This window comes from Rhinolophus sinicus, linkage group LG03, assembly GCF_036562045.2.
Source record: "Rhinolophus sinicus isolate RSC01 linkage group LG03, ASM3656204v1, whole genome shotgun sequence".
Lineage (NCBI taxonomy): Eukaryota > Metazoa > Chordata > Mammalia > Chiroptera > Rhinolophidae > Rhinolophus > Rhinolophus sinicus.
Genome location: NC_133753.1, coordinates 79,053,125 through 79,069,228, shown reverse-complemented (window position 1 = coordinate 79,069,228; position 16,104 = coordinate 79,053,125). Strand labels below are relative to the sequence as shown.

Below are 16,104 nucleotides of genomic sequence, written 5' to 3'. Positions count from 1 at the left end.
AAAAAAAATATAAACCTTGACCCTTATCTCACTTCACACACAAAAAATTAATTCAAGATGTATAAGCAAAACTATAAAGCTTTGAGAGAAAAATACATGAGAATATCTTTACAACCTTGGGGTAGACAGGCAAAGATTTCTTAGGGAGAACACAAGAAGCACTAAGCATTAAAAAAATTTTTTTTGATAAATTGGATTTCATGAACATTTAAAACTTCAGCTCATCAAAAGGCAAGCCACAAACTGGGAGAAATATTCCCAGTATATATATCTGACAATGAACTCATAGCAAGAATATATTAAAACTCTTGCAAATCAAATTACAAGAAGAAAAATGAACCGATAAAAAAATGAGTAAAAGACTTGACAGACATGGCACAAAAGAAGATACAGCAATAACTAATATGCACGTGAAAAGGGGCTCAACATCACTGACTATCAGGGAAGCATAAATTAAAACCATAAGAAGATACCATTTTATACCCACTAGTGAAGAGAGGATACTGACAACACCAAATGTTGACAAAGATGTGAAACAATGGAACTCTTATGAACACTTGTACAAGTATTTAAAGCAGCATTATACATAATAGCCAAAAACTGGAGACAAACCAAATGTATACCAACAGAAGAACAGACGAACAAGATTTGGTTATGGTTATGCAATGGAATACTACACAGCAATAAAAAAAGGACTCAACTAATGACATATGCAACAACAAGGGTGACTTTCAAAAGCATTAGGTTAAGAAAATGATACAAAAGGTTAGATCCTGTAGGGTTCCATTTATAGAAAGTATTAAGAACATGCAAAACTCACTTATGGTGATAGAAATCACAACACTGATGAACTATATGGGTGGGGGATTGAATAAAAAGGAGACCAAAGAAAGTTTTTAGGGGGGACAGAAATGTTCTCTATCTTGATTGGGGTGTGGTTACATAAGTATGTACATTTATCAAACATCACTGGACTATACATAGAGGATTGTGCATCCCATTGTATGTATAAATTTGACTTAATAAAATATTGTAAGGGAGAGGAAAAAAATACTTTAAACCAGACTTCTAATTCAACATGACAGACAAACCACAAGTATGTATTTCCTCTTCCCAAAATATAACTGGGAAAGGACATGAAAGGAACTTCTAGAACATTGGTATTTTATTTATCTTGCCCTGAATGATGATAACATAGGTGTTTTCACTTTGGGATACTCCACCTATCTGTACACTTATGATTCACACACTCTTGGGTATACACGTTATACTCAATTGTTTTTTAATCTGCCAATGAATCAGGTACCCTGATAATCCACTACTATGCAGAGCGTTTATCCAGCTACTAAATTGTCACAAAGAATGTTAAACTTACCAAACGCTGGTCTGCTTTCTAAAGCAAAACAAAACACTCCTTAATTAGCAGCTCAGATGATCAGAATAGTCACAGCGTAGACGGAAAATACCAGCTTTTTAGCTCCCATTAAAATGTGCAGATGACAAAAGTGACCTTACAAAAGATTGTAAGGTAGAGACGCATTCTAACATCAAACACGTGCCCTAGAGGTCACTCTACGTATCCTCTAAGAATCTCAATAAAATAAGTTATGGATCCATTTTCTTACCCCATCTTTCATGCTGTTATTTTATAGTATGTTTGCTAAAAATGTATCTTCAGCACTTCCCAGAGTAAACTGTGACTTTTATACAATTTATGTGTCAGAGAGCCAAATCTCCAAACCTCCACTAGGTCTTCTGGCAGACTATCAAATTTACTAACTATTTTTAAGCTGAGCATTTGATAAACGTTGAGAAGAGCATTGAATAAAATCAGATGACTAAAGTGTTGAGACCATGGCAAATTCGGAAATAAAAAATGGTATCATGCCAACAATTAACACAATTATTCTACATTCGCTGACATATTCAGCAGTAGATAAAAGAGGCTGGGTTATGGCGGGACATTGAGAATGTGGAATTGAGATTCTGCCCCTTTTTTCTTCCCCAACACCCCAAAAAACGAAAAAATAATATTCTCTGGTTCCTTCAGAGTATTGATCCTTTCACCTCTGGTCTCAAAACATTTCTTCATTTATAAAAGCAGGTACTAAATATAAGTTTGAGCTTCAGGCACAATTTATTGGAGCATAATTAATTTGAACTATCAGGTTTGACCTCACTGATTCTGTGGGAGACTCCCTTTACCCCTCTCCTGAGGGCACATGCACACATGCTCTCTCTCTTCCACCCTCAAGGGCTCATGTGCAGAGATGCTACTGTAACCTTGGAATATGAGATTTAAAAGGGTCCTTGAGATTTTTAAAAGGATACTTGGGGGCCAGAAAGAGAGAACTTTCGCACATCTTACTGGGAACGGGCTATGGAGCTATGGGGATCCTGCACCGCTGAGCTGGGAGCACAACACTTGGCCTGGATCTGTCTCTTATCACTGACTTGAGTCTCTAAGCCTCTGATCACTGGGGAAAGAGGAAGTATTTCTACCTTCTAGGGGCCATCCATAAAAGCTTGGGAGGAATTCTGAATCGTTTCCTGTTGAGAATTATAACACTAACAGAGGACGGGGGACATTCGTATTTGAAATATTCTCACAACAAAATCAGAATTCTCCTTTGGGTGTTTCCAAATTTCTACTGACTCTAATTTTAACTATAAACTGAATAAACATTGGTTTAGAATTTCCTTTAAAAAAAACCAACAACAAACAAAACAGGCTAAGTGAATCCACACTAATCAAGGTCAAAAAGGAATTGGTAGGAAAAGGGTGTTGCTGGGAGTATAACTGAATTAAACAACTGTAGGATCTGAGTGTAAAAAAAAAGGAGACGCAGCCAAGAGACTTAATGCACTGAGAAAATAGGAGGATTGTGGGACCAGAGATTGAAGAGCACATTTATCAGAACTCAAGCAGCAGAAGGAAGACAAGATGGTAAATAAAAGAGCTTCAGATTTCAAGACATATTTCATTTACTCACTTTCTCAACTAGAAATACACACACACACACACACACACACACACACACACACACACACAGAAATATCTATGATTGCTATTGTCAACCTATATCATGGTACCTGACCCAAAGTAAAATTTGAATAAGTAAGATGTAATTAATGTAACTTGATGGAGAAAATCCAAATTACTTATAATATTTACCTAGAATATAATTAACTGTAAATTCACAGCTACTTAAGAAAAAATAAAATTTATTCCTCTGAATAACATATAGCCCATCTGATATTTTTAGCTTATCCAATCAACTATTCTCTTCCTTAACGATAAATTAAACTTGATTGGACAGATATTATGTCCACAAATATACAGCCATATGTACTCAGACTAAAACAAAATTTTATTTTGTTCTGAAGTGATTTTAAATCACAAGCACTATAGTTTATATATATTTTTTCTACATCTGAATAATTTCTACACTGCCCTTATAACTCACATTGGCCAAAATGAGATTAACTATAAATCTAAAGAAGGCATATTACTTATAAAATAGATTTCCTCATCTTACCGCAGACTGACTCAACAGAGCAACAGAACAATATAAAATAAAACATTAGGATTTTTAATACTCATAAGCAATGGGAAAGATTAAATCATGTAACAATGATATCTGGTCTTGGCGCCACGTAACTCATTATACATTTAGTCTATCCACTGGATTCTTTTGCAAAATATCTCAACCTAAATGCAAATTTTAACAGCTCTCCCATCAAGAATGCATTAACTACAGTATGCCAATAACAAAATGGTACTTAATGCAACGTTCTTACCTGCCTCAACAGTTTCTCAATGGCGGACATTACCATAAGTCCTCTCCAGACGACTGGTGCCGTCTCTTCAACTAGAAAGCCCATGGACATACTGCAACAATAAACCAAAAATACAACTAATTTACATAAATTAATCAATATTATTCTGAAAAGTAACATAAAGTAAAAGATATGCTCACCAAGCAATACCATAATTCAAAAGAGGCCTCATTAGGTTGCCTGAAATAAGAAGAAACAAAATCTCTTAAAAGAATGTCATTATACATAAACATACTGACTTGTTTTGTCAAAGACTGTCAGATTAAAAATGCAAATAGCTACTCAACTGCTGCTCTTTTGAATTCCAACTAATTCACCTCAATTTGCAATAGTTTAAATATTATAGAACTAATACTTCAATAGATGCAACATCTAAAAATAGTTGGGATATTGTTTTATTAACAAACAATTCTTCTACCATTTACCAACATGCTTCTAAAAAATAGCTCCAATAAGTAATTTTTCCACCAATTTTATTCATATAGTTATACAAACTACATGTTTATCCAGTATGTGTATACATGTATTTTGCACTCACACACACACACAAACATATCTAAGCAATTATCCTTATTCCTTTTTATTTTTTTCTTTACTTGATGAATTTGCAAAGTATACAAATCCAAAAAAAGTGGAAAAATTCTATTTTGTACCTCAACATAATAAAAGCCATACACAAAAAGCCCATAGTAAACATCACACCCAACGGTAAAAGATTGAAAGTTTTTCCTCTAAGATCAGGAACAGTACAAAAATGCCTACTTTTGCCACTTCCATTCAACATAGTACTGAAAGTTATAGCCTGAGCAACCAGGCAAGAAAAATAAATAAATAGCATCCAACTTGGAAAGAAAGAAGTAAAGTTTTCTCTGTCAGTAGATGATATGATCTTATATATACTAGAAAACCTTGAAGATTCCACCAAAAAAAAACCAACACTGTTAAAGCTAATAAATGAATTCAGCAGAGTAGCCAGATACAAAGACAACATACAAAAATCAGTTGCATTTCTATACACTAACAATGAACAATCTGAAATGGAAATTATGAAAACAATTCCATCTATAACAGCATCAGAAAGAATCAAATACTTAGGAATTAATCAAAGAAGTGAAAGATTTATACAACGAAAAATTTAAAACATTACTTATAGAAATTAGACATAAATAAAAGGAAACACATCTCATGTTCATTGACTAGAAGACTTAGTAATGTTACAATGTCAATACTACCTAAAGCAATCTACATATTCAGTGCAATCCCTATCAAAATCCCAATGAAATTTATTTCAGAAATAGAAAAATCCATCCTAAAATTCAAATGGAAAATCTAGCTATCTCACAAATAGGCAAATCAATTTTGAAAAAGAAGAACAAAGCTGGAGGACTCACACTTCCTGATTTCAAAACATACTACAAAACTACAGTAATCAAAACAGTGTGGTACTGGTGTTAAGGCAGACATATAGACCAATGAAATAGAGAGCTCAGATAAACCCTCACATATACATTCAAACAATTTTTCATGGGGAGTGGGGGAAATATCATTCAGTGGGTAAAGGACAGTCTTTTCAACAAACGGTGCTGGGAAAACTGCAAAATCCACATGCAAAATACTGAAATTGGACCCTTACCTAACACCAAATACAAAATTAACTCAAAATGGATAAAAGACCCAAATGTAAGAGCTAAACCTATACAACTCTTAGAAAAAAACATGGCAAAAGTTTCATGCGATTGGGACTGGCAATGATTTCTTGGATATGATATCAAAAGCACAGGCAACAAAAGAAACAACAGACAAATTGGACTTTATGAAATTTTTTAAATGTCATACATTGAAAGACAATATCAACAGAATAAAAAGGCAAGCCACAGAATGGGAGAAAAAATTTGCTAGTCATATATCTTACAAGAATAGAGAACTCCTAAAACTCGGCAAACAAAAGAACCCAGTTCAAAATGGGCAAAGGACCTGAATAGACATTTCTCCAAAGATAGATAGATAGATCACAATGGAACATTATTTATCCATAAAAAATAACAAGGAAATCCTATCACTTTCAACATCGATGAACCTTGAATTCATTAGGCTAAATGAAATGAGACAAAGACAAGTATTGTATGACCTCACGTATATGTGGAATCTAGGGAAGAAAAAAAATACTCAGAAAAAGAGATCACACTTGTGTTTACCAGGGGTTGGAGAGTAGGGAGGAAAAACTGCAGGAAGTTGGTCACAAGGCACAAATTTCCAGTTATAAGATAAATAAGTAGGAGGGGTGTAATGTCTAACATGATGACTATATAACTAAGAGCTATGATATATAGGAAAGTGGTTAAGGGAGTATATCCTAAGAGTCCTCGTCACAAGGAGAAATTTTGTTTCCTTTTCTCATTTATTCTTTTTTTTTAATTGTATCTATATGAGAATATAAATGTTAGCTGAACCTATGGTGGAAATCATTCCACAATATATGTCTCAAACCATCATGCTGTACGCCTTAAATTTATACAGTGACGTATGTCAATTATTTCCCAATAAAACTGGGGAAAACATTTTTTTTAAATCTACTTTAAATCTGAGACAAGAAACTGCATTAGTCTCAAGAGAAAACAATCTACTGCTTATGCTCAAGTGCAAAACAAATACACTACACAGTCAACAAAAGGTTACTATACAATATAGTTTCTTTTACCAAACGTTCTGTGCAGCCACATCCCCACTCATTCTTCTTACCATATCCTACTTCACCAGAACAAAGGACGGTAGAGGTCCTTATGCAACTTGGACTAGTATTGAGCTAAAAGTTTAAACAAAAACCATAAAAACCTATCATGATTATGTATTCAGATTTCATCATATGTTCTTCAGGTTCTTTCTTTCCTTTAAAGAGACAGAAATTGGAAATTGTAAAATATATAGGCCTGGTTCTAATAAGAAATCCATTGCTGAACTCTATTCACCAGATCCCTACTCAAAGAAACCCATGGTCCTTCATTAAAAGATTAGTTAAAAAGTATACATTTTTATATTTCAAGTTAAAATAAAATGTTTAAGAGAGTGTGTGTGTGTGTGTGTGTGTGTGTAGTTTTTTATGGTTTCCTTCTTTAATTTCTGACTAAACTAACAAGCTCAATCTCCCTCATACCTAATTTGACAACAATATTTTTCCACATAACTTTGTCAGTTCTTTCCAAAAGCATGCAACTTAAATTTTCAAAGTAATAAGTTTTCTCCATTGTACCCTGCACAATTTTCTACTTTCTATTTTCTTCAATTACATATGTATACAGATTAAAGAGTCAAATTGTACTATAAAATTGTTACTAAAAGTCAATAATCCCCCATCCCTCTCCCATTTCTTACTCCCCAGAGCCCGCAACTCTTCAACTCAACTGCTTTCACTTCTTATTCTGATTTAATCTTAGGCTTACAGAAAGCTGCAAAAATAGTAGAGTTCTCGTATGCCCTTCACCTCGCTTTCCCTAATGCTAACATCTTACATAACCATAGTACAGTTATCACAACCAGGAAATTAACATTGATACAATTAATCTATGAACCTTATTCAAAGTTTGGCAGATTTTAGTTAATTCATAAAATATTATAGGTTGAGCTCTTTTTCACAAGCACAGCCACACTTTTCATGCACTCATTCTCTAACGTAATTATATTACAATTTTTATTTGATAGGCATGTAAATGTTATTAATGGCTGAGCAATACAGCAAACAATATGATTATTTCTCCTTTGTCTCCCTGATAGGTGGTAGGAAGATCTTTGTTGGGCATGTGTTGTGTGTTTTCTTGAATTTTTAGGTATTTAATAGTAATCTGTTTCTAATCTTCCAGTTGTGTAATTATCAAATACATTAATCAAATGCACTAGGCATTTAAGTTCATCATCTTAAACAAGCTTCTGCTGGACCCTTGATAGTGTTGTTTTGAATAACAGAAGTTCTTACTTTTTATGTAATCAAATTAATCCAATTGTTTCCTTTACAAGTTTATCATTTTGGGGTCTTGTTTAAGAAAGCCTTCCCTAGTATACTGTCATTGAGATATTGTCTTCTAAATACTTTATAATGTTGTATTTCACATTTCAGTCTTTAAACCATTTGGAATTAATTTCTAAATATAGTGTAAGGATCCATTTTCTTAATTTTCATGTGGATAATAAATTGTTGCACCATCAACAATCTGCAATGTCACCTCTGTCATAAATCAGGTTTCCATATACGTATGTGTAAGTCTGTTTCTGGGCTCTCTATTCAGTTCCACTAGTATTATCTGTCTATTCAAAACAGGGCATGTAGTACTGTAGCCATATAATAAGTCCTTCTATCTAGCAGAAGAGGTCCCCCATCTGGTTCTCTATCTTAAGGAATGTCTTACCTATTCATGGCCCTTTGCTCATCTTCATAAATTGTAAATTCAACTTGGTCACTTTCCACAAACAGAATTTTGATTGAATTTGCAGACTATTAGGAGAATTGACATCTTTATAAAATTCAGTCTTTCCTGTCCATGAACATCATTTGTTTCTCCATTTATTAACACCTTTAACATCTTTCCACAAAGTTTTTGAAGCTATTTGTATCTTTATCAAAATTGCATCTTTTAACTATTTCTGGTATGTAGAAATTTAATTTTCTCATATATTAATCTTATATCTAGCCACCCTATTAAATTCCCTGACTCATTTTAATAATTTGTCTAATTTTTTTTAAATTTGCTATGTAAATAATGATATTTTCTGCAAATAATGACAGTTTGATTCTTTTATTCAACTTTTATTCATTCTTTTATTCATGAGTGTAAGTATGTTTTTGGATTTATTTTGCATGCTAGGGGTGCCTGTATGATGTTAAATAAAAGTTGTGATGCCAAGCCTCCTTGCCTTGTTCCTAATTTTAAATGCAAGGCTTTTAACCTTTCATCATTGAGTATGATTCTTGCTATATTTTTGTAACAGATACAGTACATCAGGTTAAATAAAATTCCCTTTAGTCCTAGTTTGAGAAGACTTGTGATCAAAAATGGTTGTTGAGTTTTATAGAATGCTTTTTCAGATTCTTTCTGAATTACTATATACTTTTTCTCCTTTAATCTACTAAATTGGTGAGTTACATTAACAAATTTTTTGTAGTGTTTAACCAAATTTGCTTCCCTGGATTAAACTCAGTTTAATCACAATATAGTTGTTTTATTACAATGCTGGACTTGGTTTGCTAATATTTGCTTAAGATTTTTTACATATATTAATTAGAGGGACTGACCTGTAATTTTCCCTTTTCATGTCATTCTTCTAAGTTTTACTTGCCTTGTAAACAAAGTTGAGAGGTATTATGTATTTTTCTATTCCATGCATTAGTTTGCATAAGATTGTAATTATTGGTTTCTTGAGTGTTGGCTTGCTATTTTTGTGGTAAGAAGGTTTGTAATTACTGATTTTATTTCTTTACTAGGTATGGAATAACCTAGATTTTCTATTCTTCCTAAATCTGTTTTGGTGATTCTTTACCTTGAGAACTACTTTTGCTATAAAGTCTATTTTTTCTGATATTAACATGACTAAACCCATTTTCATGTTGCATGATTTATCTTTTCCAATCCTTTAAACTTTGTATATTTTTGTGTTTTAGGTATATCTCTTTAACCTATCTGAATTTTGCTTCTGTTTTATTTTGTTTTTGTTTTCTCCTGTCTAACAATATTATTGTTTTAATAGGAGAGTTGTATTATATTTATATTTCTTATATCTTTGGATACATATCTACTATTTTGTCTTTCTCTTTGCCTCACTTTTTTTTTGGTAGTCTTATTTTTTTATTGACATTCTTCTCATTACATTTTTCCTTTAGAATAGAAATCATACAGTCCATTTCTATTGTTATAATGACTACCCAGTAATTTAAACAAACATATTTAAAGTGGAAAGCGGATCAATACTTCTACCTTCTTTCCCTATGAATTCTTCAAATCCACTCACTTTCTCTCCCAGGCCAATTCATATGCTATTATTGTCCTGAATTTTAGTTCTCTCTTGGAAAATTCTAAGCCATTATCTCCTTAAGTATTGCCTCTGCCACATTTTCTCCATTAACTCCTTCTAGAACTCTCATTAGATCTACGTTGGACCTTCTCACGCTATCCTCCATGTCCCTCAAACTTTCACTTTTTTTCCAACTCTTCTTTATGTACTACATTCCAGGTATTTTCTTTTCATCTACATTCCAGTTAACTAACTTCCTCTTTAGTTGCATCTAATCTTTTATTTTATCTGTCCATTTATTTCCACTCTACCCAGAGCCAAGGATAAGACCAGAACATATCCCCAGTAACTACCAATGTAAGGAAGATTTATTTCATTGCTGACTTATCAAGGAGGTCATCTTTTGGGTGTCCCAGCTTTTATATGGTGATGCTCCACTGAATCTTTCTCCTTCCTTAGGCACCAGACTTTGTCTCCATTCCTTCATACATAGCCCTATAAAATATAGGCCCTAAGCCACCAAGGATCAGCAGGTAATACCTGGGTAAACGTCAATTCTAGTGCACACCTACACCAATTAGCTCACACATTCTTGTGATTTCGAAATTCTGAGAAATCCCCTTCCTTCCTCCTATCTCAGGCGTGTATTGAAAAGTAATTTTTGTTAATATTTTATGTAATACTTTAGGTATGCTAGTACAGTAAGTTTTTCCGAACATCTAGTCTGCCACGCTGCCAGAATTAGACGTGGAAAGCTGCTGATTTTTTATACAGTGATCTTATATTTTTATACAGTTATCTTCCAGAATTCTCACTATTTTTCAAATAGTCTTTTGATTATTTCTTTTGAATTTTCTAGGTAGACAAACATATGACATGGAATCAATAACAATTTTGTCTTTTACTTTCCACTGTTACTAACCCTTACTTCTTGTGCTTGGTTTAGAGCATCGGCTAAAACCTACAGTAGCACTCGTTGTTTTCAATGTAACATGGAAAAGATTACACTAAAATAAACTAGGAGAATATGGGTATCATCGATTCACTTATTCATCCATATGAAACAGATGATCCAAGTAGTTTGACTCTGTTCAAAACATGGCTTGAAGTTCAAACTGGAAGCAAAAATTGAAAGTGTTATGGATTGAATGTCATGACCCCCCAAAAGTAATATGTTGAAACCCTAACCTCCAGTGTGATGGTATTAAAAGGTGAAGTCTACAGGAATGAGGGTAGAGCTCTCACAAAGGGAATTAGTGGTCTTATAGACTCCAGAGAGTTATCTTGCCCTTTCTGCCATGAGAGGACATCATGAGAAGTTGGCCACCTATGAAACAGGAATCAGGTCCCCACCATATATCGAATCTGCCAGCAGCTGGATCTTGGACTTCCCAGCCTCCAGAACTGTGGGAAATACGTTTGTGGTTTAAGGTACCCAGTCGATGCTACTTTGTTATAACAGCCTAAACACCTTCAGACAGTGAAACAGTCGACAGTTTTTTCACAAAACTAAAAATCAAAATCTCTAACACTGTAAAGGAGCAATCTTTGTTAAATCTCAATCCAGAGAAAACTTGTGCTTTAAATATTTCCTGTAGTTTAATGAATAATAAATTAACTCAGCAATGTGAGCTGATTCATCACACCATGTTAAATGTGTTTCTTCAGAATTTAACAGGGAAAAATGTACACTGAAACTCCTAAACATGTACAGCATATACATTACAAAGAAAGTTAGGGGCCAGCCCGGTGGCTCAAGCGGTTGAAGCTCCGTGCTCATAACGCCGAAGGCTGCCAGTTGGATTCCCATATGAGCCAGTGGGCTCTCAACCACAAGGTTGCCGGCTGGATTCCTCGACTCCCACAAGCGATGGTGGGCTGTGCCCCCTGCAACTAAGATTGAACACGGCACCTTGAGCTGAGCTGCCGCTGAGCTCCCGGATGGCTCAGTTGGTTGGAGCACATCTTCTCAACCACAAGGTTGCCGGTTTGACTCCCACAAGGGATGGTGGGTTGCACCCCCTGCAACTAACAAGAGCAACTGGACCTGGAGCTGAGCTGCACCCTCCACAATCAAGATTGAAAGGACAACAACTTGACTTGGAAAAAGTCCTGGAAGTACACACTGTTCCCCAATAAAATCCTGTTCCCCTTCCCCAATAAAATAAGTAAATAAAAATAATAAATAAAAAGAAAGTTAAAGGCACATTCTTCATTATCTTCCATGTATCAGTAAACAAAATTAATACTGCTTAAAAACCTTTTACTTTAAATAATAAAATTACCAGAATTGAATATTGGCATAGACTGAAGCCACACTTTTAAATTAATAGGGAAAGCCTGAATCACAACTCATGATTACAGGCACAAATGAGTTTATTTTCCCTAGAATTTTATTTTTTTAAAAATGGATACAGTAATTGCTCCACATAAACTTAATGGAAAAACTAACAAAGTACTACAGGTTGAAAGTTTACATAGAAACTTTGGAATCCACTGTACTGCGAGCAACAGCTTTTTTAAGAGACCAGAAGCTATCATGGCACAGATCATTATTTCCTACCTCCTTGTATCCTCACGATAGTTACTGCACTGAAGCACAAAAGATTCTTATTGTAAGTCAAACCATTTCAATTGCCACAATGCCACTCACAGGATGAATGACACTCTGCTGCATCCTCCTCACTCTATTACAACAAAGATCGATCATTCCTAACAGGTGTGAATTTTATTCATGAATTGTATGTCGCCAGCGGATTTCAAACAGATTTTGAAACTACTTTTATATTATAAATTAATTATCAAGCTAGACTAGACAGTTGACCCTGTCAAACTGAAAAGCCAGGTAAAAAGGAAATAGGCATAAGAAAGGCTCCTTTAAACCTTTCTATTAAAGCTGACATCATTATATAGTCTAAGGATAACTGATCTAGAATCAGATCTTCTTTCTGTAGCCATCCCATTGTTCCTGAATCAGCTAAGTAGTAGACATTCCCATTTACCTGGTATTTGCAATAAGCCTGAAAAAAATCTCTATAACTTCTACTCTGTTCCTTGGCTCTAAAACTAAAAGAAGAGTTTTAAATATAATCAAACATCAAGGTTCAGGAATATATGTCTAAAAAAAAAGAAAGGTAAATTAACACCATATAACTAAAGACACTAAATCCATTTTTTAAAAATAAGGCTAGAGAGTACAGTCAAGAATATAGTCTCATTTCATAAATTTTAAGAAATATTTAAATATGGAGTAAAAAAACAAAGCAGTTTTATAAAAACTAGCCTTTCTCCACATACTGAGAAGACACTCAAAAGTACAAGAACCTTAAAAAGTAGGAAAGGGTAGCCAGTGCAAATTTTACAGTTTCTCTTTCTCACCATCCACTCTCATATTCCTTCTTTTCTTTCTGAAACCCAAGATCCTTTCTTATGAGAAATCAGATGCAAGAAAGGAGTTACATCCACTATTGTTCTTTCAGGTGAACTTTAAGTGGCTGGGTGAGACAACGTAGTTCCACCAATTAATAGCACCCAGAAAAGGTTTAGAATACCCTACTTGTTTACTTAAAAGAAAAGAAGGATTTAGAGAGAAGGTAAGTAAAGATGGGAGAATAAAATGGGTCAAAACTCAAGTACCAATCTAGACAGCCAAAGGCAATATCATAATTCTGTATCTAAAAGTGGAAAGGAGGGGGATGGAGAATATTAGAGAGAGCAGAAAGTAAGATCATAAAGAAACTTCTTCAGTATTTTTACAATTGTACACTTATCGTTCTTAATACTAAAATTTCATTTTACCTTCACGTACTCTCCCTTTTTGTACCAGCTTGGAATCCTACTACACCATCCCAGGCACTCACCCATCTCAGAACTGAAAACCATTCAGGCTTATCTTTGTTAAAATCCAATCTCTTTATCCAATCATCTATCGAAGGACACTTTGGTTGTTTCCATGTCTTGGCCACCGTAAATAAAGCTGCAATGAACATTGGAGCACATGTATTTTTACGGATAAATGCTTTCAGATTTTTTGGGTAGATACCCAGGGGAGGGATTGCTGGGTCATATGGTAATTCTATTCTTAATTTTTTGAGGAACCTCCACACTGCCTTCCATAGCAGCTGCACCAATCTGCAATCCCACCAACAGCGTATGAGGGTTCCTTTTTCTCCACAGCCTCTTCAACACTTCTTATTTGTCTTGTTGATGATAGCCATTCTGACTGGGGTGACGTGATATCTCATTGTAGTTTTTATTTGCTTTTCTCTGATGATTAATGATGTTGAACATTTTTTCATATGTCTATTGGCCATTTGTATGTCTTCTGTGGAGAAATGTCTATTCAGGTCCTCTGTCCATTTTTTAATTGGATAGCTTGTTTTTCTGCTGTTATTGAGTTGTATGAGTTCCTTATACATTTTGGCTATTAGCCCCTCTTCGGAGGTGTTGCTTGCAAAAAGGGGCAGGGGGGTTGGTAATGAGGTAAAGGGGATCAAATATATGGTGATGGAAAGAGAACTGACTATGGGTGGTGAACACACAATGTGATATATATAGATGAGGTACTACAGAAATGTACACCTGAAATCTATGTAACTTTACAATTGTCACCCCAATAAACTTTTTTTTTAAATAATAAAATAAAATAAATAAAAAAAATTTTAAAATCCAATCTCTTTCCCAATGCAAAACTGCCACTTTCTTTTCCAACCGATCCTTTCCCCAATCAAGACTCTCACTCTCATGTGGGTGGTTCCCATTAGGAAAAGACCTGATACAAGTAAACCACATTGAGAACTTAAGCTTTGGAGAGGATATAAGTATTTTTTAAATGGAAACTGCTCACTAACATATAAATGGGAGGATGTATAAGAGATATTTTGGAGCAAGGGTGATAGCTCAGATTCTTACATACTCTAGGACTAACATTTTCTTCATTTAATCATTCAGAAAATATTTACTGAGTAACTGAAAGTAGAGTTACACTTGGCATCTTACTTCTGAATACTTGCCAATTTACAATGTAGAGATTAACAGGAAAAAAATGAAAGGAAGGCTAGAAAAAAATAGGCATAATAGGATTTTAGGTAAAGATGATAAATACTTGCTTTACATACCGTTACTCCAACAACCCACATGCCACCACTCAGGGCCCCCAGCCCACCTTATACCTGCTTTAGCATCACTAATTGATCACTAACTGATCACATTCTTTCCTGCTGAAACAAAGTATGGACTCATAATTTTTTAAACATTATGTTCCAGGTAACCAGCTGTTATTTAAGATGAAAATTATGTGTCATCGGAGTTAAAAGCATCTGGGAAGGAAAAATTTTAAAGAAGACAGAAGGAACCACTATACTCAGTCTAGAAGAGCAAAAAAAGTAGCAGTTGCAGTATGTGTCATGCAGCACTGCACGGATACTTTACAAATATTCTATTTCATTCAATCCTTACAGCAATCCTCCATTTTACAACTGAGGCTATCCCTGGACTCTTCTCTGCTCTCTGCCTATCTAAATTCCCTAATTCCAAACCATCTCTCCATAGTCATGCCTTCTTCTAATCGCCTCTAGCATATGACAATAAATGTGTGATTATTTATCTCTCTATGCCTCTATCCTGCCTCCCCAACTACATACCATAGATTTCCCTTGCTTAGTATAGCTGGTGCTCTAAAACATATGTTTATGTAATGGCCAAAACAATTTTGTAAATAGCTAAATAGTCAAAAGTAAATAGATATTAAAAGAAACCTGCACACCCTACATTTGGTCATCCAGGCATTTTTAGTGCAGTATAATATTATTTATTATAAGCAATTAGCCACTTACCAGCTGTGGCCTTGGGCAAGCTGTCTTCATAGGACACAAGAAGTCTTCATATGTCATATTTCATATGAAGTAGTTGAAAATCAGAAAACTCAGTTAATCTGGCCAAAGTAAAGCAGCTAGTAACAAAAGCAGTAAGGATTTGAATCTAGGTCTGTTTCATCCTTAGTCCCATATCCTTTCCACATACATACCCAAAGAAGGAGGAGATAGCAGGTCATGCCAACATACATGAGGTCAGAAGATAACACACAGTTAAAAGCTTAGCACACATAGGAGCAGATTTTCCTCCCATTGTTTGATGACGCCCAGACAAGTTGCCTGAAATGATATAACAATGCTCTGATATACCAAGTTATTCTGTAATTAATGTGAATCATCTTTTAAGTCCATGGAAAGGTCTTCGCTAGGGTTACTAACTGTAAAACTGCAGTTG

The 16,104-nt window shown here is 34.5% G+C and overlaps 1 protein-coding gene across 3 annotated transcripts in view; it reads right to left on the bottom strand.

The window, feature by feature from the left end:
• NUBPL (NUBP iron-sulfur cluster assembly factor, mitochondrial) overlaps window positions 1-16,104 on the bottom strand; it is a 196,146-nt gene that overhangs the window by 116,477 nt on the left and 63,565 nt on the right. For all 3 annotated transcript variants that reach the window (XM_074328126.1, XM_019754548.2, XM_019754547.2), the window contains exons 5-6: window positions 3,981-4,020; window positions 3,802-3,892 (exon numbers count right to left, since the gene is read on the bottom strand). In XM_074328126.1, coding sequence (XP_074184227.1) covers window positions 3,802-3,892; window positions 3,981-4,020 — 131 coding nt within the window. The remainder of the gene's footprint in view (window positions 1-3,801; window positions 3,893-3,980; window positions 4,021-16,104) is intronic.